The sequence below is a fragment of the Artibeus jamaicensis genome, unplaced genomic scaffold (assembly GCF_021234435.1).
Source record: "Artibeus jamaicensis isolate MK-2021 breed Jamaican fruit bat unplaced genomic scaffold, CSHL_Jam_final contig_402, whole genome shotgun sequence".
Taxonomy (NCBI): Eukaryota; Metazoa; Chordata; class Mammalia; order Chiroptera; family Phyllostomidae; genus Artibeus; species Artibeus jamaicensis.
This window is the reverse complement of record NW_026521818.1, coordinates 12,080,948-12,108,925: the sequence shown is the minus strand read 5'-3', so window position 1 is coordinate 12,108,925 and position 27,978 is coordinate 12,080,948. Positions and strand designations below refer to the sequence as shown.

The 27,978-nt window shown below is 35.8% G+C and overlaps 1 protein-coding gene across 7 annotated transcripts in view; it reads right to left on the bottom strand.

Moving 5' to 3' along the window:
* DMXL1 (Dmx like 1) overlaps positions 1-27,978 on the bottom strand; it is a 168,612-nt gene that overhangs the window by 38,355 nt on the left and 102,279 nt on the right. For 4 of the 7 annotated variants that reach the window (XM_053665319.1, XM_053665318.1, XM_053665316.1 and 1 more), the window contains 7 exons: positions 23,117-23,295; positions 18,850-18,989; positions 17,861-17,946; positions 16,557-16,758; positions 15,435-15,552; positions 11,703-11,765; positions 2,064-2,150 (listed from right to left, as the gene is read on the bottom strand). In XM_053665319.1, coding sequence (XP_053521294.1) covers positions 2,064-2,150; positions 11,703-11,765; positions 15,435-15,552; positions 16,557-16,758; positions 17,861-17,946; positions 18,850-18,989; positions 23,117-23,295 — 875 coding nt within the window. The remainder of the gene's footprint in view (positions 1-2,063; positions 2,151-11,702; positions 11,766-15,434; positions 15,553-16,556; positions 16,759-17,860; positions 17,947-18,849; positions 18,990-23,116; positions 23,296-27,978) is intronic. The other 3 variants (XM_053665321.1, XM_053665317.1, XM_037161533.2) reach the window with 1 other exon arrangement.

Here is a 27,978-nt window from a genome sequence, read left to right as displayed (position 1 = left end):
GTCAATAACAAAGGGGGGTGGAGATGGGAGGGAGGTAGGGAGGGCTAGGGGGTGGGCTGAGATGGGGGTAAAAAGCAGAAAACTGTACTTGAACAACAATTAAAATAAAATAAAATTTAAAAAAGATATGATAGAATGACAAAGGAACTAGCTAGGAGAAATCAAAGAAAAGAGATGCATAGCACAGAAAGAGACAGAACCTATTGGGGAAAAGACTGTTGAATGGATGCCATAGGATATATATCTAACTAATATTTAAAACTTGTGTTTAGATTAAAAATACATGAAAAAGAATATAAGAGGTTGGTCTGGAAAATGTCCAGCCATTGTTAACGTAACAAGAATGGTTTGTAAGACACTGATGTAACCTGGCAGCCAAGTGGACTGGAAATGCACATGCATGAACAATGATGATTTCACTGTACTAGTCAGTGGGGGCTGTAGAAGCTGGTGAGTGAGTGTGTATACTGTGTGGCTGTTGCACTAAAAATGACAGAACAAGTAGAGCAACAAATCTGCATCGAATTTTGCATGAAATTTGAACATTCCTCTGCAGAAACTAGAGGTTGAAATTTGTCTTAATCATTTTTAAAAGGCTTTCAGGGACAATGCACTGAGTGCAGCACAAATAAAAGTGTGACACAAACACTTCAAAGATGGATGAGAATCTGTTGAAAGTGATCCACATTCTGGAAGCCCTGCAACAAGTAGAACATCTGAGAATGTTGAACATGTATGGGTTGGAATCCACAAAGATCAGCAATTGACAGTGTGAGAACTAGAGGCTGATCTGGGGATTCCAAAAACTGCTGTGTCTGAAATTTTGACACAGGATCTTGGCATGAAATATATCGCAGCAAAACTCGTTCCGCAGCTTCTACTATTAGAGCAGAATGAACATTGTGCTTTAGTTGCTAATGACTTGATTCAAACCACTACCAATGAAACAGATTTCCTCAATAAGGTGATAACTTTGAGGGGGACTAAGGTGTCCTGTGTACAGTGTCTTGTAATTTGTATCTTCTTAAATAAATGCCTCTATTTTTTCCTAGTGCATGGCTGGATACTTTCTGGACATACCTCATATATATCCTTTAAGTTAATGAAAATAAAAGGAAACAAGAATTTCTAGAAATCGCTGTAAACTCTACAGTAAAGCAAACAGGTAAGTAGAAGAGGAAAATGATTAAGACAAATTTCAACCTAGACCTCTAAGGAAGATATTGAGCAGAAGGCTAAGGAATACAAAGTAAACACTCTAGTTGGACAGCTATTACAGCTGTAAGTCAAAGAGGGAGAATTCCTCTGAGTCACATAAGCTTAAATTTGATCTCATATTAAGACCCGTATTCAACACGTTCAAATAAGGAAAATAAAAAACGTTTTATTTGGGTAACCCTTATGTGTTGTAGAAACTCTAAAGGCTATCACATATGTAAATACTTGATACTTCTCTCTGTATAGTAATAAAACATTTTATCTGCTACATATTTAAAATAAAAATTATCAAACAATATAATCATTTTATAAAATAAAGAATTTATTCAGATTGCAATTTTAGGAGTGGGAAGCAGTTTGGGGAAAAAAGAAATTCTATGCAGCAGAGAGAAAGAAGGAGCTCCTACCCTTTGCAACAACATGGAACTGGAAAGCATGCTGAGTGAAATAGGCCAGGTTTTGAAAGACAAATACCATATGATCTCACCTTTAACAGGAAGCTAAACAACAAAGCAAACAAGCAAGCAGAATAAAAACAAAGACACTGAAATAGAGAACAAGGGGACAGTGACCAGAGAGGAGAGGGAAGGGAATTTAAGGGGGAAAGGGGGAGGGATTTGGAGGAACAAATAGGAAGGACACAGGGAGGAGAACTAAGGGGGGTGGAAATGGGAGGGAGGTGGGGAGCGCAGGGCAGGGGGGACTGGGATGGGAGAAATAGACAAAAAAACTGCACTTGAAAAATAACTAAATAAAAAAAATACTGACACCAAACAAACGAACAAAACAGGAAACATTCTCCAACTCTAAGTACTTAATACTTGTAGAAAAGTGCCTGTACTTACTTTATTAACAGCAAAGGCTGTGATGATATCAGATTCCTTATGAATAATTCTTGCTTTACCTCCAGGATATCCCAAATCTGCTTCTATCTAAGTGGAGAAAAAGAAAATATGAAAATACAGTGATTTTAGTAATAGAAAGAATATTATACACAATCTATCATTTAATATTTGTGTAAATTATTTTCAGAAACTCTTTAGTTATTTCAAATGCAAAAGTACTATGTTGCATGGTCATTATCCCCCAAACAAAATTTATTTTACAAAGGGAAGTTAATTTTTTTGAAACTTGCTTTTTCACATAAGATAGTTGACATGTATAACATACAAGTACAACTTCATTAATTGCTTATGTTCCCAAGTTATAGTGAATTAAGTTAAAAGGACCAAAACAGTTTAACTATTAAAGTAGCACTTGTTAACAACATTTCTTAGTATTATAATCCTTTGATAATGTTGTATAAATATTAAAAGATTAGATGATACATATTTTAGGTTTTGTAGACTGTGTGTTGTATATATCACTGTTGCATATTCTTTTTTAAAACAACCTTTGTAACAATATAAAGACCATTCTTAGCCAAGAGCCTATACAAGAACCGGTTGGATGTGGCCTGCTGAATGTAGTTCACTGAGTCCTGATCTAAAATAGCATTTAATTTATTAAAAAAACCCTTGAAACCCCAAAAGGCAGAGTGGTCTGCCCATGTCAGAAATCATTTTAGTAGCTGAGTAAACTATGGTTCAATGTACTTTAAATAAGAGAGATATATTGGACCTTATGCTAACTACAGAGGTATTATGTAATTTTTTGAATTCAGGAAAGAGTGCTGTATAAAATCAGCATTTACTAAAATCTTTACATAAATATTTTATTACCTCTGGGGAAAAGAGGAGGAAGTTATTAAGAGTTGGGAATGTTGCTTAATATAGGATAATTTCACTTTATTTTATCCTTCCTAACCTTCAATCTTTAAAGTGAATTACTATAAAATGGTTCACAACTTGCTGTGAAATACAGAATTAATTATTTGAAATCAGAATACAACAAATTTAATTCCTGCAAAATTTAGGTAAAATATCACCATTGCCCATCCATTATTTGACCACAGAACTGAGTAGCATTAAGCAGTATTCTCAAAAATGGCAACTGATATGACCATATAATTGCAAAGTTGAAAGAGAATTATAAATAACTAAACCAAAAGAGCTCTATGCAAACAACTCATAGTTACTGGATGTAAAGATGTCCAATATATTCTGATCTAAAATGCAATTTGATTACAAACATGAAGGAATTGCTGTGTTCGCTAACTATTTTGTTTTATTTGAGGGCTAACTTCTTTTCTAAGGAAAGTCCTTGCTCTGCTGAGGCCCATCAACCAGTAAGAATGTAAAGAATAAGATTCTTAAATTTTATGACAAAATTCCAACTTAGTCACCTCTCTGCCTGGTATGTAAAGCCCACTAAGTGTCCACTACTGGGTTCTGAAGAAATTAAAAGTACAGAAAATCATTTTCATTTCCATGAAAAAGAGGGATATACTAATAATGGGGGGTGGGTGGGGCGGACAAAACAGTTTCATCTTCAGAGCTTCTTCAGACTTAACACTCACTGGGGTGAAAGATCTTGCAGGCATGAAATTCAAAAAAGCTTCTTCAATGTGGGAATATATTCCTGTCCTCTCATCTAGATTTACTAAAACATTTTTTAGTAGCCTGGGCCCAAGATGGCCTGTGTAAAAGTCAACTGGTGGGTGGATGCAGGTAGGAATGGTGTTTAGCATCTCAAGAGCTTATGCATATTTAATTTCGAGAACAATTGTAAGTGTTAGGAGATGAGATTAGAGAAGTAGACAGGGTTTAATTTGGACAGGTCTTAGAATCCATTATAAAGAGTTCAGCTTTTATTTTAAGGCTAGAAAGCCACTGGAGGGTTTTAATAGTTCTAGGTGCTTCGAGGGAAAATGTAAGGCACATGTGAACAGTTCCCAGGAAACCACCTAAGAGGCTGCGACAGTAACTGAATCAGACACAGTGGTGGGTTTGATTCGGGCAGCAGGAATGGTGGAATGACAAGTGGTTGGAATTAGGGTGAATTTCATTAAATAAACTGAGATTGCAATATAAATAAAAGAGATGAAGCAAGATTGACTCCTTGTTTTCAGACCTGGTAACTGGGTGAGTGAGGGTACCATTTACTGAGACAAAATTGAGGGAAAGAGTGGGTTTGGGTTGGGATTAGGGGAAGACAGAAAATTCTGTTTTGACATTCAGGGGAGGTAACTATTAGGTTATATATGCAAGTCTGGAGTTTAGGAAATAAATGGGCATAGTGAGATTAAAGAGTTATCAGACTATGGATGATATTTAAGCCATGAGATAACCCAAAGAGAAATAACATGCTGCATAGGTTGGTAGTTTAAAAGTTGTAGGGTAACAGAATTTGCCACCCCAAAATATGTCTTTTTGGCATAAAAATGTTTTAGGCTGATTAATTTTAAGAAACAGTAAACTTAGGAGGAACTCTAAAACTCAAGCAGAAACTATCCTTTGTAAAAGATATTTACATTTGTAAGGGAAATCCCTATTAGTAAGTTTCTCCCTAGCTGTATCAGAAAGAGGGTGATGACTTTGTCTCTAGAAATTCTTATCAATGCAGAAAGAAGGCAAATACTTAAATCTGCATCCTGATAACCTCCTATAACTGACTCACCCATCCCCAATATCTTTTATCTTCAGCTGAAAGATATTTAAGGTGGTGGCTACAGCAATTAGTTACTCAGTTTTCCTTGGTATCTTGTTATTAAACTTTTGGACAAGTTATTAAACTTTTGTTTGTTTTTCTCCTGTTAATCTGTCTTTTATTACACGGATGTCTCAGCCAAGAAGCCAGAAGTATAGAAAGTTATTTTTCTCCCCCTACAGAGCAATAGGCTATATCATAGAGCCTGGGTGTGTAGTCGGATATATTTTTGAGGTTTGTGTTAAGTACACTATGATCTTCATTCAGTCACAGAATTTTATAATGATGCATTTCTCGGATTATATCTCTGTTCTTAAACTGTGCATGACTGTAGTAGCAAAAAAAACAAAAACAAAAACAAAACCCAAAACAAAAACGCACTTGACAAAACCCAACATCTTTTCCTGATTAAAAACTTTCAATGAGTTTAGGAATAGAAAGAAACTTCCTTCACCTTATAAAAGGTACTTAACAACAACCCTATAGATGACATGTTACTTAATGACAAAAAACTGAATGCTTTCTCCCAAGACAGGAATGTCTGCTTTCACCATTTCTGTTTAACATCAGATTAGAAGTTCCAGCCAGTGCAATAACACAATGGGGTATTAGTATAAAGATAAAACAAACAGATCAATGGTCCAAAATAGGATCCAGCAATAAACTTACACATATATGTCAATTGATTTTTTTAAGGGAAAAGGCAATTCAGTGAAAATTAATCTTTTCAACAAATAGTACTAGAACAATTGACACACCCACAATTAAAAGAGTAACTGTGATCCATACTTTACATCATATAAAAAATTAACTCAAAGTGGGCAATAGATCTAATTGTAAAAGTAAAATGATAAAATATCAAAGCAGAGTATAAGAAAATCTTTGTGACTTTAAGTTTGGCAAAGACCTCTTAGATAGGACATCAAAAAATCCATATACAGAAAAAATTTTGATGAGGTTCAATGTTTAAATTAAGAACTTTTGTAGTTTAAAAAAATGTAGAGAATGAAAAACAAGCAACTAGAAGAAAATATAAGCAAACTGCTTATCGTGTATAAAGGATTTGTATTTAGAACACATAACAAAGTGTTAAAACTCGATTAAGAAAACATAAACCTAATAAATATATACAAATTTGAAAAGATACTTCAACAAAAAAATTTATACAAATGGCAATTAAGCACATGATCTTATTCTTGATACAAATTAAAACCACAATGAACTACTACTACACACCCACTAGAATGGCTAAAATGAAGGTTGATGACCATACCAAGTGTCAGTGAGGATATGAAGCAACTAAGATTTCATACCTTGCTGCTGAGAATGTAAAACATTTCTACCACCCTCGAAAATACTTGAGCAGTTTCTTAAAGTGTTAACCATGCACCTAGAATATAATCCAACTGTCCCACCCCTAGGCATTTACACAAGAGAATGAGACTTATGCATGAATATTCTAAGCAGTCTTATTTGAAATAGCTAAAAAATAGAAATAGCTTAAGTGTTCATCAACAGGTCAATGAATCAACAAATTTTGGTATAGCCAGCCATACAATTGTTGGGGGCTGGGATAAGCCTGAAACAGGCTGATACAATCCGACCTGAAGGTTGCGCCTGAATAACAGGATGCTGCGGTTAGGAGCCATGGAACTCCCCCTCCTGGACATGCGGGTGGCACACCAATCAGTGCCTTGATCATGCGCCCGCCATGCACCCCCCGGCCAATTGCAGGCTAGAGCACGCTCTGAAGCCACCCATCCACTGCACTTCCTCCACTGCCCTCCTCTATATAACTCCCTCCATTTTGAAATAAAGTTTGCAGCTTGATCAGAATCCTTTGTCTTGCTGCCATTCTTCGCGCCTCCTGTCCCATCCCCCTTCATCCGTTACAGGTACATCAGCGGACCCCGTTGACTGCCTCGCGGGCCGAGGCAACTGGCGCCCAACGTGGGGCCCCGCTGATCGCCTGTGCGGACCGCTGTCCCCTTTAATCGCAGCGTTTCGCCCGGCTCACCGCGACTACTCAACCGCGCGCCGGTATTCCCTGACGACCCCCGTTCCCCGACAGCGGCATTTCAAAAGGTAAGACCCAGCCATGGGACAGGCATGCTCACAACATGATCGTTCGTGCGTCGCTTCAATTAAAAGAGTCTCTCAAGGTGCGCAAGATAAGAGTTCGTAAAAAGATTTGAATTCCTTTTTCACTTTCGTTTTTAAAATCTGCCCATGGTTTCCTCAGGAGGGTAGCATTGACTCCCGCGTCTGGCGCCGTGTAGGCAACTGTCCAAATGACTATTATAAGGTTTTTGGCCCCGAGACTATCCCTATAACTGCCTTTGACTATTATAACCTCATAACAGACATCCTTAAAAACCACAATAATTCCCCCTGACATACAGCGCGCTTTGCAAAGAGGGGCAAGAAATTCTCCGCAGTCACTCCCCGGCCCCCTCCAAAGCCCCCTCAGTCCACGGCCTTCCCGACATTCATGCTGACTTGCTTTCGCGACCTCCCTCACGAGCGCCTTCAAACTGTCCTTCTGTTTCCATCCGAATAGATGCAGACCCTCAAGTCCCTTCTCTGTACCCTCCCCCTTCAGGAGTTCTATTCCTCTGCTCCACCCCCCACAATTCCCAGGACCCCGGCAACCAGTTAGACCCCTCTGAACAGGCAGAGTTAGAGTACGAGGCCGCTCGCTACAATAATCCCGACTGGCCGCCGCTCGTAGCGGCAGTCCTTCCACCATTCAAACCGCCTCCTTATAGTACCTCTCACGCACCCGCCGCCGCCATTTCGCCTCCGGTGCATGGCGCTTCCGCCATTCCGCCCGCGGCATGCAAGGCACCCACTGCTTTGCCGCGTGGCGGCCACCGCCGCACTCACTCCGTTTCCAAAGCCTTTCCTTCAGGAAACCCTCTCTTTCATCTGAGATATCAAAACCATTGCCAATGAACTCTCCGCTCTTACGATCAGTCCCCCTCCCCACGAAACTTTAGCATTCCCTGTTACTAGATCCCAGACTCGCCCAGATAAGACCGAGAACGTAGATAGTTCAGCTGCGGCTGCAGCTACCCCCCCTTCCTGACAGTGATGACCCCGAAGACTCTGACAGCTCCCCTTCTGATATAGATGAAGCACAGCCCAGTATAAGAGACACTACGACCCCCAAGCTTATTTTCACACGTATAAAAAACTTAGTCTTAAAACACTAGAAAAAGTCAAAGCTGCTGTAACACACTATGGGCCCACAGCTCCCTTTTCCCCTTGCCCTAATTGAAAATCTTAGTGAGCGCTGGCTCACGCCCAATGATTGGTTCTTTCTAGCAAAGGCAGCGCTGAGCGGAGGTGACTTATTCTTTGGAAAAGCAAATATGAAGACATCGCTAAACAGTTTGTCCAGCGCAATATGCGAAAATCCTCCCTCTAAAAATTGGACCATCCTTAAGTTTCTTGGCTCCGCCCCCTATCAAAGCAATGAGAGACAAGCTCAATTTCCCCCCCGGACTTTTAACCCAAATCCAGTCCGCGGGTCTTAAAGCATGAAGGCGCCTTCCACAAAAAGGTACCGCAACCACTTCTCTTGCAAAAATAAGACAAGGCCCAGATGAGCCATACAGTGATTTTATAAGTCGTTTACAGGAATTAGCTGAGAGGCTCTTTGGCCACGCGCAAGTAAAAACGCTTTCGTTAAACACTTAGCTTATGAAAATGCCAACCCCGCTTGCCAAAATGCCATCCGCCCCTATCGCCAAGGAGAGCTCTGTGACTATGCGCCTCTGCTCCGGCATCTAATCAAACCCAGGGATAAGCCATACTCCCTGAGGGACTTCTCTCTCCTTTCTATTACAGGAAACAGAACGCACCGAATAAACATCATTATACTACTTGGAACACTCCCATACCTAAAGACAGACGGAGGACGAGAAGGACCACTCCAAAACCCCTGCCTCGCCCTATTTGGACAACCCTGCGTCTGTAAAGGAAAAGAACTTTCCGAACACCCCCTTTGGGGTGGACTCAACGGAATTCTCCCCTACCTCCTTCCCCTCTTTAGGACCTTTAGTTTCTATCACCCTCATCCTCTCCTTTGCTCCCTGGATTCTTAGACGTATAACCAACTTAATCAAAGACCAACTTAACAGTGTACTAGGAAGACCTATTCAGGTACACTATCAACAATTAGAAATGCTAGAACATGGAGCGGACTCTGAGCCATACAGCCGCTGGGGTGCTAGCCCACGATTCCTGCCAGGTTCCCCTCCTGCGGGAGCAGCATATCCCTCGAAGGTATGCTTCACAGCCAAGTAGCTGTGATAGACACCGCTGGGTGCAAGGCAAAGCACTGCAAGGAGAGGCCTGTACATACGGCCACTTCGAGTCTCCTGAGAGGTAAGCTGACTTGTGCGAGGTTGGTACCCAACTCCTCTCCTCCCAAAGGTGTACCCTAAAGCTCAGAATGAGCCCAGGAGGAGTCAGGCCTCTGCCTCCCCCAGCCGGTTAAAGTCTACCCTATCTACATTCTCCTCGCCCTCAAAGCAATAAAAAGGCAAGTTGGCTTGCATAGAGGTCAGCACCCCAACCCTCTCCTCCGAAAAGGGTGCTTCAGAGCTCGGGACGAGGCTCAGGAGGAGCCAGACCTCTGCCTCCCCTAGCCGGTTAATGTCCACTCCTCACCTTAAAAATAAAAATAAGGGAGGAGATGTTGGGGGCTGGGATAAGCCTGAAACAGGCTGATACAATCCGACCTGAAGGTTGCGCCTGAATAACAGGATGCTGCGGTTAGGAGCCATGGAACTCCCCCTCCTGGACATGCGGGTGGCACACCAATCAGTGCCTTGATCACGCGCCCGCCATGCACCCCCCGGCCAATTGCAGGCTAGAGCACGCTTTGAAGCCACCTATCCACTGCACTTCCTCCACTGCCCTCCTCTATATAACTCCCTCCATTTTGAAATAAAATTTGCAGCTTGATCAGAATCCTTTGTCTTGCTGCCATTCTTCGCGCCTCCTGTCCCATCCCCCTTCATCCGTTACAGGTACATCGGCGGACCCCGTTGACTGCCTCGCGGGCCGAGGCATACAATGAATACACATCAGCAATAAAAAGAAATAAAATATTGAAAAATACAATATGGAAGAATCTCAAGAAAATAATATTGAGAAAGTACAAAAAAAAGAAAGATATATTGCATAATTTCATTTACAAAAGTTCCAGAAAATGCAAACAATAACATCAGGAAACAAATTGGTAGTTGTCTAGAGAAAAAGAGGACAAAGGTGAGAGGGAAAAAAGCAAGGGAGAAATTAGAGTTTTGGAGGTAGGGGATATATTACCTTTTTTTAAAAAATCAATTCGTTGATTTAAGAAAGAGAGAGACAGAGACAGAGACAGCAACAGTGACTTGCTCCTCTGCCCATCCATGCGTTCCTTGGTTGCTTCTCCTATGTGCCCCGACCAGGGATCAAACTCACAATGTGTTGTATTGGGACGACGTTCCAACCAGCTGAGATACCCAGCTAAGGCAGTTATATTAATTACCCTGATTGTGCTGATGGTTTTATCCATGTACACATATGTGAAAATTAATCAAACTCTACTTTGATAAATACGTGCAGTTATTTTAAGTCAGGTATAGATAATAAAGCTGTTTAAAATAAAATTGTCACACATGGCTTGAAAAACTCTGGCCAAAAAAAGGTTATAATGTTAACAAAACACAATGACTGACTTCCCATGTAGCATGATGACTATAGCAATACAATATTCTAATTAACATTTTATAAACAGAGTCAAAAGAAAAATCTTTGGATAAGGATTCATGATAATGCATAGACTGTAGTAATTAGTGATTAGTATAAGGCAAGGGACGTTGTTAACTAATTAAAAGTTTGATTTATATTTTCACAAAACTCCCAAAGGCCATTAGAAACTTCCCAAGTATAGACTGCATATATTTATTGTGACCAGGTTTTGGTTATAATAAACATTTGACATCAAATCAGTCTTTTTTATTCATTTTATAGAATTCTCCCACTTTACCAAATATTTGGGTAATAATATGAGGTGGATTTCATAGAGTTAAATTTTTTTTCATTTTGATGTTCTATTGTTTGTGCTTTTACAGATGTCCCATTTCCCCCCCTTTGCTTACCTTCACCTAGTCTGCCCCAACATCCACAGTCAATCCCACACTACTGTCCATGTCCACGGGTCCTTCATGTATGCTCTGTGGCTAATCCCCTCACCTTTTAGGGAAATTTTTTCCCTAAAACTTACATCTCAACTTACTCTGTTGAGATGGTCTTAAAAATCCAAATGTGAAACACATGAATCATATATCAATCTAATTAAAGCTGTATTTGAATATATGATCACAGAACATTTGGTGGTTATTTTATGGTGATACAAATTCTTATCCTTTGTGCCATTATTCTCTACGAGTATTTAGTACATACAGGGCAATGTATTATATTCTATTTTTATCAGTAAAATAAATGCTATATAATAGTATTTGATATGTTTTAAGAAATTAAAGCTTAAGATTTTAACTTCAAAAGTGACACTTGCAAAAACAGAAACAGAATACTACCACTATAATTCCATAATGGCTATTGTAATTACATTTTATTAAGAACTTTAGATGTATGTACTCAGAAAAATCTGTAGCCAAAACAGGATACATTCAACTCCTTTTAAAATTGCATTCTCTTATTAATAAAATAGAAACAATGTTATGATTGCAATTTTAATTTGTAAAAGTAAAATAATAAATTGAGGGAATAGTAATTTAATTGCATTAGAAACAAAGTCTGATCCAAAATTAAATGACAATACTTTGTTTTTCTTGTTAAAGAATGCAATTTCTAGTTTCAGTTGAATGAGACTTTTGTACCTTATTGATGTTTGGCTTCTCCATCACAGAATTTTTGATGGTTTCACAGTTGTCCTCTAATGACTTCATCAAGAAAGAATAATCACATGACAAACAGTAAAGATGAGATGTAACATGCAAAATACTTGGGGTGTTTTTTTAAATTAATTTTTAACCCAATTTACTAGAAAGCAACATTGGACTGAGTTATTATTCTTTAAATTTCATATATCTTAAAAGAAGAGCATGTGGGGTGAATGGTTAGGGGTAAGGAGGTAGGAAAAACTTAAACCCTTAGAATTCATTAACAACCACTGTAAATTCTATTCTATCTCCTAAGAAATTTTTATTCATTGAACTCACTTTAAAATGTTGACATTAAAGCAAGATTGTGCTTGCTTCCAGTATCTTATATTACAAATTAAAGAGCTACTGGTGCCAAAGTATAATCAACCAAAAATTAAAGTCATTGTTTCCTTACACAGTATTATGTCTTGTCTCAATTATGATATCTCACTCTTCATGAAAACCTCCTTATTAAAACAATTTGACTGGTAGGTTTCTAATTTTCTCCTTGTCTTAATTTAGTCAGAAATACTCAATAAACTGTTTAGAGGCACCCATGCTTCTTCTTCTCGTCCTTTTTATTTGTGAATAATAAAAGTATAGTGACTTTTGATTAATTTAGTATATGTGTACCCATAAACACATTAATACTATACTGTAAAGTTGTAATTTTAAAGTGTAGAGTCTCTTTTACAATTAATCTGTTAGTGTGACACTGCTTAATAAAATTGTGTTTCAGGCACACATGCTTCTTAAAAAGGGATATAAGCACTAATTACAGAAAGAGCTGGTTCAAGACCTTCCGTTTTTCTCAGAAAATGAAAGAAAACAGAAAAAGAAATTAGGGACAAGATGATAGCTGCCAAGCATTTTTTTGTTTCTGTTTTTGGTCAGGAATGATTCAGATGTAGCCTGTTTGAAGTTATCCTCACTTAATTTCCAAATAAATATAGATAGGGAAGACCTTCTATTTTAAAGATGCATGTATTGGCAAACTACATTATGTAGGAAAAGAAAGATCTGAAGATACACCAGAATTTTAACATCAGATGCAGAAAATTTCATTTTCAAATATACTATAAAGCATAAAGAAAACAGCAGTGCTTTGAAAATATTCTCTATCATCTCCCATCCAAAGTACAGGATTTATCATGTATCTATTTCCTAATCATCTAAAAAATCAGTGACTTGAACTTAACTATTTAAGTATAATCATTATTTTATTTTGAAAAAGGGAATGCAAGTAATATTGTTAATAACAAAAATAAGCTAGTCAACTTTCCAGTAAAGATTAAATAATTTTATACCAATTCTATAAAGTTCATATTTTATTTTGTTCTATTCAATCTATGTTTAACTATAGAAAATTTTCCTTTTTATATTACCTTTAAAAGTATCACCTCAAGAACAGAACAAAGTGGTAACATAGCATTTCTAATAACTAGCATTAATTATGTCAAGTTTTTAAAGTAATTAAATTTACCAGTTAAAACACTGCAAGATAAAATTTATTATACTCATTTTGCAGATTAAATAAAATAATCTATGGAGAAAATACAGGATCCAGCAGAAGTAAGACCTGCTTGAGTATGGGTGGTGGGGTAATAATATGGGTGTAATAATTTTTAATTTGAACAATTCACCTAAAATGTCACAGAGTGTGCTTCAGTGTGATATTGTTATATTACAGAATTACATGCTTATGATTTTATAATAAAAAATTTTGTAATAAAAAATTGGCATCATTTGTGCCAGACCCTGTATTTAGCTTACTATAAAGTTTTTAGTCCAACATTCATATTACTTCTTTTGATTAAAATAATTATAATACAAAAATAACTTTACTCATTTATCTGCTATTCTGCCTTACTCATTCTGCCTTCATTATGTCATTCTACTCCCTGAATTCTAACTAAACAATCTAGTTGCACACAGTCTTTTGATTGTTTTGAGAACTATTTCATTTCCCAAATACACTAAATATTTAGAGGCAGAAAAATGGTTTTTTTATTTTTACAACTATATTAATCAAATATGACAATGTTTTTTAAAAAAAATAACAGTACTTGTTTTGCCAAATGTGCATATTCATATAACAAGGTACATTAGAGAAACCAAAGAAGTAACAAGCACAGTAAAACTTTTTTTAACATCAATGTGTGACAGAAACATCAACTGGTTGTCTCTTGCATGCACCCCAGCCAGAGACTGGGCCTGCAACCCAGGCATGTGCCCTGACCTGGAATTGAACTAGCAACATTTTGCTTTGCAGGATGCCACTCAACCTGAGCAACACCAGTCAGAACTCACATGCATTTTATACAGAGTAATACAGCAGTGCTTTATACATTATTGTCAGAATGCTTTAACTTGTAATAAATTATTTTAGGCAAAGATATATTTAAAATAAGTAATATTACCTTACCAGTAAACATATGCTAATTAGTTTGACACATTCATTTTTATAACTTTATTCATCCAAAAATTTGCTTAAACTGTTTTAATGGTACTTCATTTTCTAAATAAGATATATATATTACTTAAGGTTATATAGAAATACTTCCATTTGTATTGTATCTATTGTATTTATTATGTGCTTAGATTTCAATGTTACACTAAAGTGTACATGTCAATAGTCTTCAAAGTTAAGAAAAACATTATATATTGTTTCCTTGCTTGGCTAATCAAATATATTTATATAAACAGGCAAATACTAATTAAGAGCATGTGCAATTGCCTCTTATAAATTAGTGCTTAAACTGAGAGACAATGAAATATATGTAATTATCCTTTTTTTAATGAGGTTAAGATTTTTTCCTTTTTTTTGATGAGGTTGCTCTGTGCTAACCTGTCTATTAAGAAGCCATTCTATTTCCTGATTTACCCAATTGAAATACCTTCCTTTCTTCCTTTCCCATCAAAAGCGGTACAAAGCTTACTGTCAGACTACTTCAGTGCATCTCAAAATCTTATCTACAGACCAGTAGCCAGTTCTGAACTCTTTGTTACTGGTCCATAAAAAAGATAAGGAATTAAGTATATCACTAAATCCACTCTTTAGTTTACCTGATATTTTTTTAATAGCAAAATTGTCTCAATGAAGGAAACAAAATGTTAATTTATATTCAGGTGCAAGTTTCTCATATCATCAAACTGAATCTTTTTAGTAGCACCAAACTGAGAAAAATAATCATTATAATTATAATATCAAGGTGTAATCAACCAGTTACAGTATTATTTATAGACTGCAAAATTTAATTAAGAAGCATAATCAATAGGGTAAAAAGAAAATGTACATACTTGACATATTTTCAGTATATAAACCTAATGTCAATTAAACTTCTAAAGTAAACTTAACTGTTACATGGAAATCATGGGAACTTTCTACTTTTTCTCTTAAACTGGTGATCATGACAGCTCAAAACAGGAAACAAAGATAGGGAATCTTAAACAATACCTTTTGGGGGAAAACAAGTCCCAAATACATCTGAATTAGTTACTTTAAATAAAATAGATTTAAGAAAATACTGACCCTCTCTTTCCTTTTCAATCACTTTTCTATATATTACCTGCTTAAGATATGCTTATGATAAAAAATGAGTCTATAAAAGCAACTTATTCTTTACAGTTATATAATACAAAAGACTTCAATAATAAAATAATAAACAGGATTTAACTTATACAAACCTCATTTAGACACCTTTTCTTTGTGAATATATTTCGGATAAAGGTTTCCTGAATTTCTTCTTGTTTCACCAAGTACTGCCAAAGTCTCTTTACAGACAGTGCCAGGTGGTGTTTGGATCTACAGAGAGACAGTATATTTAATTACACACTCCAGAGATTTCTGATTAACTGACCACATTTCCTTGGTATTATATAAATGTTTATAATCATAATAATTAACTAAAATCAGACCAGATCATTTAGGGCCTCAATCAGCAAACTTTTTCTTAAAGGACTGCATACTAAATATTATAGGCTTTGTAAGCCAGATGGTCTCTCATACAGTTACTCAACTCTGCCAATGAAGTGGAAAAGGAGCCAGAAGTGATATTAAAATGAAAGGTTGTAGCTGCCATTCAATAAAACTTTATAATGTAGGATGAGAGGTGAATTTGGCCCAGGAGGTTACAGTTTGCTGACCTTTAACCTAGGAATATAATAATTATGCTCCCTAGAAGAGATCTATAAGCAGAGCTATTCCAAGTGCTATCTATGAATACATTACCAGTCCAAGAAGTCTGTCACTGATGTGCATGAGGTAAGAGCTTGTTAAAAACATGTAAATTAACTATGTTATTAAGTAACTAAATACATTGTTGAGTTCAGTTAATATTTTTTATAGCGAGACTTTGATGAAGCAAGTACTGTACTTGTTTTACTTTTTGGTGTACTTCACTCCTCAAACAGCAAATCTGTTCGCTAACTGGCTATTTTCAACAGCACTGCTTGAGAGTGGGTCCTGATAAACTACCAGTATGCCTTTCATTTTTTAAAATAAAGTTTATCAGATCACAGCCATGCCCATTCACCTACTGCTTATTGTCTATAGTTGCTTTCACTCTACAATGGTAAGGTTGAATAGTTGCCACAAGGATTAATAAGGTCTCCAAAGCCTAGAATATTTACTTATTTGGACTTCTGCAGGAAATGTTTACAAACCTTTGTACTACAATATGCATCACACAAAGCAACAGATATGAGCTTAGAACAGCAAATTAAACATAAAGGGACTTAATTTTTTTGTTTAAATACTACCAGAAAACACTCATGTAGTTAAAAAACAGTATCCACAGGAAAACCTACTTGAAAGGAGTATTTGTAGGTTCCAGCAAAGCTTTGTGGCGGAGAATGGCAGGACCTGCAGACAAACTATCTTCAGAAATATGACTTGCAATATAGTTTTGAGGTGGCCCACCATGGATTTCAAGTCGTCGGAGAAGAACTTGCTCCCAACACTGAAGAGTTTTTAGAACTGCGTGACAAAGTGGTGAACAAACAGGAAGCTCTAAAACAAGAAAATAAAATTGACCCGCATTTATCTTCTGCAGTAAATTGTAAGTATGACTGAGATGTTAACACATTTTGGCAGAGGAGAGGTGAACAAAGGCAGGCACAGAAATCTAGAGAACTAAAAAAGGAATGTCATAAATCTGTGTAACATTTCGACATAATTAGGTGGCCAAGGACTAAAGAAAAAAAGGGCATCTAAGTTGAAATCGCATTAGAGCTTTACTACTAGTACTTGGAATAATATTTATGACATGATTTAAATGACTGCTATGTCAATCACTGCTTTTTGACTTTAACATGAAAAAAAGTACCTGAATATTATAAAAGTATATCTGGGAAGAAAATTAATTGCTTTAAAACTTTGTATCAGTCCAATTTCTGCATGGCATATAACTAAGGTTTGCTTAGAAAATAAAATAATACACAAAAGTTATTAAAAGTTACATAATACTATGAAACTCAGTACTTTCCAGTTCTACACTTTCATACTCTTGAATCCTAACCCCACCCTCAAATTTCAGTGATTCCTCTTACTTACCTACAAAAATCTAAACATGCTTATACTGTGAATTCTTGATTTTAGAATTGATCTTCTGATATACTACTATGGAATATGAATATAAACTCCTCTCTCCATCACTCTAATATAAGCACATAATTTTTTGTTACATTGGTATTTTAATCTTTCCTTTTTAATATTTATATTTAAATATGGATGACAGCTGAATCACCTGGTATACTATCATGCACTTTTGTTTCCTGTACAAGCTTTTCCTCCTTTGGAGTTAATAATCACTAAATTTTTGCATTTACTTAGTTTTCTACGTGTCTACCGGTATAAAATCTCTCAATACCTTGGCTATAGCTATAAATACAGTCTCAATACAGTCAATCATTTCAGGTTCACATCCCCTGCTTTCTTGGATATTGTCCTACTAAGAGTACCTAACAATATAATACAGATTATTTACAGACAGATGATTTGGTTAACAGAAACCTATCTTCTATCATAGGAAGTTATTAGACTTTTCTCCATTATTTGAAAAAATACAAAATAGTAAATCAAAAGCAATGACTATTAATTCATGTTAAATTACCTGCAAGATCATGACCTGCAAAGGGATAGAAAGTCTTCAAATTGTTGAGTACCAACTGTACCATTGCCAAGCGCATCAATGACCAACTAAAAATAAAGCAACAGACCTGTTAAATACTTATTTAGGGATTTAGAAGAGTATACCACCACTCCCTGACTCAATGATTCCGCTACTAGTAACTTACCCAGAATATATACATCCAAAAAAACAAACAAAAAATTTGCGTGCAGCTACTCACATATGCATTATCTACAACAGCAAAAGACTGTCATTTTACTGTTCATAGTTTTGAACTTCTTTTTCTAAGTTCCTTTAACATCTCATATATTAATGGTTTGGTGATGTTGAATTCCTTTAACTTGACCTTATCTGGGAAGCACTTTATCTGTCCTTCCATTCTAAACGATAGCTTTGCTGGATAGAGTAATCTTGGATGTAGGTCCTTAAAAATTTATATTCTTCTATCATACCATTAACAAATCATGTCTTAATATTTTGTTTTATCTCAAATATACCTTTCAGAAATAATCAACATACTAATAAAAGCAAGATAACAAACATATCATCACTTCTACATGTAAGAATAATGCTCACTGAGGGTAAGCATTTTAAACATTTATGATTTTTATCATATGTGGAAGTCATTTTTGAAACATTAATCAGTGATGTTAGAATACTAGTGTTTTACTGAAAAAACATTTTCTAGGCTGAAACAGTAGGGTTTATTTAATTTATATCAGGGTACAAAAAACAAAGAATAATCTGACTGCAGTATTTATGAGGACTGATAAAAAGTATAGGTCATTCATTCATGGAAAATAAAAAAAGTAACTGTGGAATTATAGTTAAGTAAAGGAATTTACCAATTTCATTAAAGAAGTCTGAATTATAGTATGTTTTAAGTTCCAAGCCTATAATTTCACATGCATTATTTAAAAAAACATTATATATAACATGATTTTTTAAGCTTAAAATTAAGTATTCCATACCTGTATGAATTTGAATTAGAATGCTCTTGGAGATGGAAATCTGAATCTAAAACATCATCATCATCATCATCATCGTCATCACTGTCCAGACTTTCCTCTGAATCATATTCTCCTCTACTTAGGGAAGGGGGTAGAAAAGGCTAAAATGAAAAAGTTACAGAATTTACCATTCAACTTTCTGATTTAATCCATTTAATTACATAGTCCAATATTAGCAATTTATCCAATTATTGTATCCTTCACTATAAGAAGTGAAACCAGCAACTGGCTGCTGCTTTTTTTTTAACATTCTATGTCTTTGACATCACTTTACACAATTCCCTCACTTATTCATCCATTCAACAAAAAAATTATCAAGTATCTATTGTGTTAAAAAAGCATACTTGAGCCCTTACTGGTGTTGCTCAGAGGACTGAGTGCCAGCCTGGGAACCAAAGGGTTTGCCGGTTCAATTCCCAGTCTATAGAACATGCCTGGGTTTTGGGCCAGGTCCCCAGGAGAGGGTGCACAACCACACACTGATGTTTCTCTCCCTCTCTTTCTTACTCCCTTACCCTCTTTAAAAATAAGTAAAATTAAAAAGATTTAAAAATAAGTAAAAAGCACAGTTGATGTAAACATTTTTAAGACATATACACAGTCACTGCCTTCATAGAGCTGACATTTTAATGAGAAAAATAGGCAAATCATGCTAGAAAGGAAAAAAGACATTGGGATCGAGAACATTAACAAAAATTGAGATGAGCTGATCATGAAACAACTGTGAAAAGTGGCATTTAAGTGAGATATAAAGGGCAAGAAAAATAGGGAAGAAAAGAATTTTGAGCAATAGAAATAGTATACAGGAAGGTTTTGACATGGGGAAAAGTTCAGTATAAAAAAATAACAGGATGCGTTGGGATAAAGGTGGAAAGAGTATGGAAGGTGACAGGTCAGGTAGGGCTTTTATAGGTCACAGTATACAGAGTGTAACAGAATGCCACCAATGATTTTTAAGTAGAGGACAGGCATTGAGATTTATACCTTAATTTATGAGAGAAAAGTCAAATGCAAGAGTAGAAATGGAGATATCAGTAACTAATGCATGAATTGTCAGTCTACATATAGATGTTAGTGATGGAGATGAAGAGGAATAACAGACTCATAGTATATTTGGGGGAAAGTATTGATATGTTTGCTGATAAATCTAGAGAGCAAGGGAAATACAAGAAAAAGATGATTTTTGGGTTTCTGGTTTGACCAACTATAAGTAAAAAAATGCAATTTACTAAAACAAGAGGACTTTGGTTGTAAGGGGGGTAGTGTTGGAGAAAATAAATACCAAAACCCAAATCTTTAAGCTCAAGATTCACAGGTAAGGTAGAAAAGGGATGAAGAATAGAGACTATGAAGGAATACACAGTAAGATTAGGGAAAAAACTAGAAGAGACATGGGGTTTTTAGTAGATACACATAGTTCAAACTGGTGTTGTTCAAGGTCAACTGTATTTTCAATCTGGTTGAAAGACTGAAGATACAGATTATGGTTGGAAATCTGCATATGCAGAAGGCTGACTACAGTTGTACATGAATTTTCAACTGTGTGTGCTGGGGAAGGGGGGTCTGGAACATAGTCCCTGCAGATAGCATATAGTTTAAAAAAGTTAAATAAGAATAGAAAACAAAACTGGGATAACATCTGTAAAATTTGGGGGTCAAAGCAGGATTTGTAATGGGAGACAGAAAAGCATATTTCTGTACTTCTGAAAGGAGCCAATAGAGGAGAAAAGTGAAGTCAAAGCAAAGAACAGAGAAGAAAAAGCAAGATGGGATTCAGAACAGAACTGGATCTTTGATAGGATGAATTCTTCATAATAACAGGAGGAAAGAATAAGATGGGAGGAAATATATTTATACCTTCATTAGTAGGATGATAAAAGAGGTTTGTCTGATCCTGTTTATTTTAATAAACTTAAGAGATGAGGTCATTGGTTAAGAGTGAGGGTGGAAGAAATGTGGGAAATTTGAAAAGTTATAAAATCTTGTGTCTAGAGAAGCCTAACAAAGAAACATAGTAGGAAGGACAGAACTTCTGGAACAGCTGAGTGAGGAGGTTGGTAAGTCTTCTACTAAAAAGCAATACTAAAACTGCACAAAATTATCAAAAAGAATTTAAAGATATTGGAAACTGACCAAATGCATGTAACACATAAAGCAATTTTCAGGAAAAATCTACTCAATCTTTGGTTAAAAAGTAAGAATCTGGTATTTTGGCCAGGGGCTACCCTCATCCCCACTCCTGCCCCTCGGTGGTACAATTGTTCTACCAGGACCAGAAGGGCAGTTCGTGAGGACTAAGAACTCTGCTTCTTGGATGGAGAAAGCTGACTTCAATAAAAATCCCATGCCCAGTGACACTATCAAAAACAACAGATATTTCAGTAGTAAACAATTAGGGAAGGCTAACATCTCAACTGTCCTGATGCTATGATACAGATTGGGGCAAGAGCAGACCAATCAGAAATTTAACAAGATCCAGGAACACAAAAACCTTGCTAATCAAGACTCTTGCATCCAGCAAATCTATGCATCAAAAATGAAGATAAAATATAGATATTCCCATATAAAATGAAGTGCTAAGAAACATTTGTTCAATGAGTAAATGATTCTGCAAAAGGCATGAGGAAAGAGGAAATTCAAATGCCCTTCTTTATTATACTGAAGCATATAAGATACAAGAACAATAAAAGCAGTTGCTCAACAGGCCAAGGCCATGGGTGTCAAGAGAAAATAGCAAGGTGTCAATTAATTCAAGGCAGTAAGGAGAATGTCCAAAGGTTGAGGATATGAAGAATTTGGCTGATCACAGGAGGAGATATATGCAAGCAGTTCTTGCTTTGCATGTAGTGCAGGAATGTAAAACGACTATGCAAGCTGAAGCCATGCAAAGCAATCTTAACAATGAATGGAAAATTACGAATGTTCTGTGACTAACAAAATATTTGTCAAGGCATGAGAAACTCGTACAGTCAATTAGGGAAATTAAAATATAGTAAAACTAGTATTTATTCTGTACACTGTAATTAAAGTATTAGAAACATTGAGAATTAAAATATCTTATTTTTTGTAAAAAATTCATCGATTACTTTGAATAGCACTTGCCACCTTCTAACTGTATAATTTAGGACACAAAGCAAGAATCTTTTGTAATCCTTGGCAAATTGGCACACTCCCATCTAAGTCTGTATCAGCTTCCAACATTTTATGTTTTGTGCTTTCAATGTTGTGAAATATGACCCAGAGTTCCTTTAATGGGGAGTTTTTTTTTCTTCTAATATCACTCTCTGGAACATCTTCATCCTTTTGTCATGCTTTCCTCACTTATGCTGATAAGTTGGCCTTCACTAGACTGCTCTGGCTGCACATCAACAGTCTCCTGAATGATAGCAATGTCAATAATCCCAAAGCTAGCTAATTTTTCTATAACTTTACATTTGATTTGAATTTCACTTCCAGTACTTTTACTTTTCCATTGTTTTTGTTGCATTTTTAGCAATGTTAGCCAATTCTCTCTTCTAATTATACAATTTAAAAAAATGTCACTTGTGTTTATCCTGGGGGACAAGGAGGCAGGATACCATCCTTTTTTCTGACTGTTATGAACTGAGTAACAGGCACTAAATGATCAATCGTTGTCAGGCTTTGGAAGAACTACTATGATTAGTTTCTAATCATGAAGTGCATTTGTTAATTTTAATTATAATTTATGGACTGAAAAGCTAGTAGGGAACTTTGTACTTTATGCAATTACTCATATTTAATATACTGTGGTAAATTTAAACTTGAACCATGTTGATGAGAGACCGATATTATTTCATTAAAAGTGGTAAATGAAATTTGTATATATTGGAACAATGTAGTACAGCCTGTAGTATAGAAAAGGAATAAGAATATAGATGGCACATGAACTTCTTACAGTCTTGATTCCTTAATTACTAACAGGTATTGTATACTGGCATTAAGGTGTTGACTAATTTATCTTTTCACCTTAATAAGAAGTTTATTTAAAATGTAAAAATTATAATTTATCAGAGAACTCTCTTAAAAACTGGATGAAAATATAGACAAACTATTTTAAGGTATGTTTTTTGGTAATGTGGCCTGATAAAATAGAAATTTTCTAAACCAGGGTGGGAAAACATTTGGAAGCACCAATAATTATACTCATTTTCAACACTTTCATTTCCACTTAACACATAAATATTGATCTGGACAGCACTTTTATTACCTTGGCTATGAAATAGTCCCAGATACTGAGCTCAGGTGGGATGAACTTCTCTTTGACTGTCAGTGACTCCTGGCTTACTGGTGGTGAGGAAGAGGTTGGTGGGACAGATTCTCTGCCAGACATTTTTGATGGCTTAAATAATTTAGTCTGTTTCTCTCCTTCTTCCACTAGTGAAGAAACTAGTAATAACAAAGTAAAGTATTATTAAATAAGTACAATTTTCATTGTGTAAGATCTAAGGCTAACTACAAATAAAAACACACACATAACTAAGAATCTTATTATGACAGTGAGGAAACAATAGGAAGAGTGAGACAAAAATGACCTTGTACAGCTATCTCTGCTTTTATCTCTCTCTCTAAATGTTGACTTATAGGATGTAATATCTGCTTATAAATGAGCCCACGATTTAGCTAAGACTATGATAGAAAATTATCTATGTTGTTCTATTTTGCTTTTTAAGAATATCATGATGAAGCCCTGATTGGTGTGGCTTGGTTGGGCATCGTCCCACAAAGCAAAGGGTCACTGGTTCCTGATCGGGGCACATACGTGGGTTGCAGATCTGGTATCGGCGGGGGCATGTGTGTGGTACAGTGGATGGATGTTTCTCTCTTACATCAATCTTTCTCTCCCTGTCTTTCACCCCCACTTTCCCTCTCTCTGGGTTAAATAAAATCTTAAGAAAAAAAAAAGAATATCATAGAGTCAATGTTAGTTAAAGGCAACAACTCATGAGATTCTTCAGTACCACTGGCCTTTTAGCTATATATAAAACTACATTTTCACTGAAAATATAACAAAAATTCAAACACATAAGTACTTAATGAAACTGATTTAGACTTTTAGAAATAGTTTAGAAATAATTCAAGATGGAATTTTCTAGTCAATGGAATAACAGAGACATAGAAAATGGAATCTTTGCTGTTTTAACTTCTAAACATTTAACAGTATTCTTTTAATATTTTACCTTAGAATATTAAGGGTATTAGCCTATAAAAACAAGTTATACAAATCTTTAATTAACACTAAATCACAGGATACAAATCACCAGTAAAGAATCAAGGATCCCAGACATAGGCATGGTCTGACAGGCAAACCACTCAACATTAAGGCACATCAATATTCTCCTTCAATGGTTTCAGTGAGAATTTACTTACCTCCCAAATGAATGCAATAATTATGCTGTAATAAATTTTGATTATTTGAAGCTATTCAGCCTGCATTAACACCATGCTCATGCATTATATCAAGCAACAGCCAAGCTGAGATTAACAGAAAAATTTAGTTACCTCACAAAAAGAAAATTAAACTGAATAAAATTAGTATCCTAAGAGTTTGTTAAAAAGTGGTATGATTATTAAATAATCTTTCAAAAGATTTTAAAAGGAACTGTCAAATTAAAATGTGTTAATTTTTGTTTTTATTAGTAATTCATAAACAACAATCATGTTTCCAATATATTTGTTGCAATACATTACATATGTTCTAAAACTTAAATAGTGGTTTTTCCAAGTTCTCATTATGTAGAATATTCGTAATATAAAGGTATTTTTTAATCTTTCAAATAATTAATGTTATGGTTTAAGATAAATTTATCATTTGACTTAAACACTACTATTTTGACTTTGTTTTTAGATTATTAGTAGGTTTCATAAAAGCTTGGGGATACCTGAAAAAATAAAAGCTGCAAGCAATGCTAAATTAACACATTTTCTCTAGATTGCTATGTCATAAAAATGTAGTTTTTAAAGCAAAACATCAGAGGGTTTTTAAAGTGAGAAATCATTTGAAAGTATAGTCTGTGAACTTAGACACAGACACTGTGACACAGAACTCAGACACTATGACATGAAAATAAGAGATTAACCACACTTGGGGGTAATATTTAAAATTACAGACCCAATGCCAGAATTATAAACTTACTTATAAAAACACTACAGATAAACAAGGACAACAGAGGGAAAATGGCAAACAGGTGCATAGTTCTGACTGCTATATTACTTGAAATGGTGTCGATCAAATATCTGAGTGATATCTTCCAGCAAACAAATGACCTATAACTTGTTATTAGGGTAGATGCTTCCTCTTCCCCCTCAAACTACAGCAAGCCCTAAGATAATTTTATGCTTAAACCACATTGAGTTAGAGCGGTCATGAAGCTTAGGGGCAGCAATAGTGATTATTTAGCCATTGGGTACTCACTGCTTGTTTTGAAAATGCTATTAATTAAACATCAATATCTTCTGCTACTCCTTGAGTAAAAAATGATTTTACTGTTCCAGTATTAATGGGGTAAATGACTACTTCACTAGTAATAAAATAAAAAACCAGAATTAGGGAGAAATAAAAAGAAATTTGAGATATAGAGCTTATGGACTATAAGGAGCATGAATAAGTAAGACGATAGGTTAGGTAAAGAAAAACTGAGGTATATATGGGAAAAAGGACAAAATTATGTATTGATATGAATTAAAAAATAAATTTCTTAGCTGCATGAGATTCATAGAATGTATTTTTTAAAAGTAGGCTTCCATGTCAAGATTGTGGACTGAACATGCAAATATACCTTCCTTGCCCTGTAAGAAGCTGTATCCTCATCCCTACCATGTTTTGAAGTGGTTTTGTTAGAATTATGGAAGTAACACCCTAATGAATTCAAAACAGAATGGAGTGGTTGAGGCTACACATAAGGAAAGGACATGGGAGGTACAAAAGAGTGAGAAAGACAATGTGTTTTTATCATTCAGTTCTTCTGTACTGCTGGATTTGTTACCACACACCTCTAGTGCTTTCATTAAAATTAAAACATAAGAAGGGAAGGGCTAAAAAGTTGATAAATTATCATTTTCAATCAGACACAACAGCCCCGGCCAGGTGACTCAGTTGGCTGGAGCATGGTCCCTTACACTAAAAGGTCGATCTCAAGTCAGGGCATGTACCTAGATTATGAGTTCTACCCACGATAGGGATGTGTAAAGGAGGCAACTGATCAATGTTTCTCTCTCTCCAAAATCAATAAATATATCCCAAGGTGGGGATTAAATAAATAAATAAAAGAAAATGTATATTCTGAACCATTTTAAACCAGACACAACAGCCCTGGCCAGGTGGCTCAGTTAGTTGGAGTACTGTCCTGTACAACAAAACGTTGCAGGTTCGAGCCCCATCAGGGCACATAACTAGGCTGCTGTTCGATACCAGATCAGAGCACATACAGGAGGCAACCAATCAGTATTTATCTCTCACATCCATGTCTCTCTCTCTCTCAAATCAATAAATATCCTTAGGTGAGGATTAAGAAACAAAACTGACTTCCAAGTAACACACAGAACCATCTCACTCTCCACTTCTCAGTCTAAGGCACCCGTACCCATGGGGCTAACTCGTCAGTATGCCAGAGTGGGCATAGAGCCTCAGGAGGCATGTGCCCTGGACCTTCCATTTTAGCTGCATTTTTTTCCTTTTGGCGGGGGGAGTAAATAACTGATGATTTAAAACATTTTTCCCTATTTTTTAAATTTTATTTAATTGTTTGTCAAGTACAGTTTTCTGCCTTTCACCCCCATCCCAGCCCACCCCCCCAGTCCTCCCCACTAAAACATTTTACATTGAAAGCAAGAGATATACAGAAGATAAAAGTCATGTAAGTTTAACATAAAATAGATAATGGGGGGAAGTGGGGGAAGGGTTGTCAAGGAACATGTATAAAGGGCACATGGACAAAACCAAAGCAGTGTAGGATCAAGGGTGGGAGGTGGGGATGGCTGGGGTGGTGGGGAGTGGTCAGGGGGAAATGGAGACAACTGGACTTGAACAACAATAAAAAATTTTTTAATAAAAAAAAGAGATGCAAAAATAAAAGGATAGATTTCAAATCTTACTTCTTCCCTTTAGCAAGGTAATTCAGTCTAGGAGGTCTCCTAAGAAGAATATGTTCATTCTCCTTTTTCATAAGGGGTGTGTGAACTACAAATGTGTGTGAACACAAATTAAATATAAAAGAAATTCTCAAAATTATATGAGAAACCTGATTTTACAGGTAAATTTCAAAGATTCTTAAAAGGAAAAGACGAAATCAGAAGATTAAATAAGCATGAATTTAAGGTGCTTCTTAATCCTCAAAGAATAAAATTAATGATAAGATAAAGCCTGATGACATTATCCAGATTTTACAAAGACAGTTTGACTCTCAAGGTCTTCCTAGGATCATTACTTCACACAGTACCTTGCACCTGCTTCATAAACAGCTATAAAAATGAACTGATGAACATCTTATAAAAGAAAGTAGTGATTGAGTGTCTCCAAATCACAGAGCAAGGTAGTTGGTGTTCGAAATGATTCATTGAAATGTGGAAGAAAAATATTAAAATTCCTATTTAATTTGTTTTTTAATAAGTAGATGAGGGAAGGAAAAAAGGAGAAAAGGGGTTTCACTTATCACTACTGAACTGCACACAAATGGTTATACAAAAGGGGAAAGAAAAAGGAACAGAGGAGCAATGAAGAAGAAAGGGAAGGGGACACAGGGAAAGGAGAAGGCACAGGGGAAGGAAGAAGGAAAAGGGCTGGGAGAGAGAAAAGAGGAGGGAAGAGGAAGAAGAAAATAAAAACTGTCAATGTTTAATATCTGTATCATGAATGGTACAGGTTATTCATTTAAAAATGTACACATATTGGAGTTTTGCTCAAGTATGTTTCATGGATAGGTAACTGCCCTAGAGTACTAATTTTTAAGTACCCTGCCGGCTACAGTATGGATCGGTAAGATTCCAGCCCAAAGTCAATGGACTTACTAAAAATGTGAATGTAATACACACACACACACATGAAAATATTACTCAGGTATAAAAAGAAAGGAA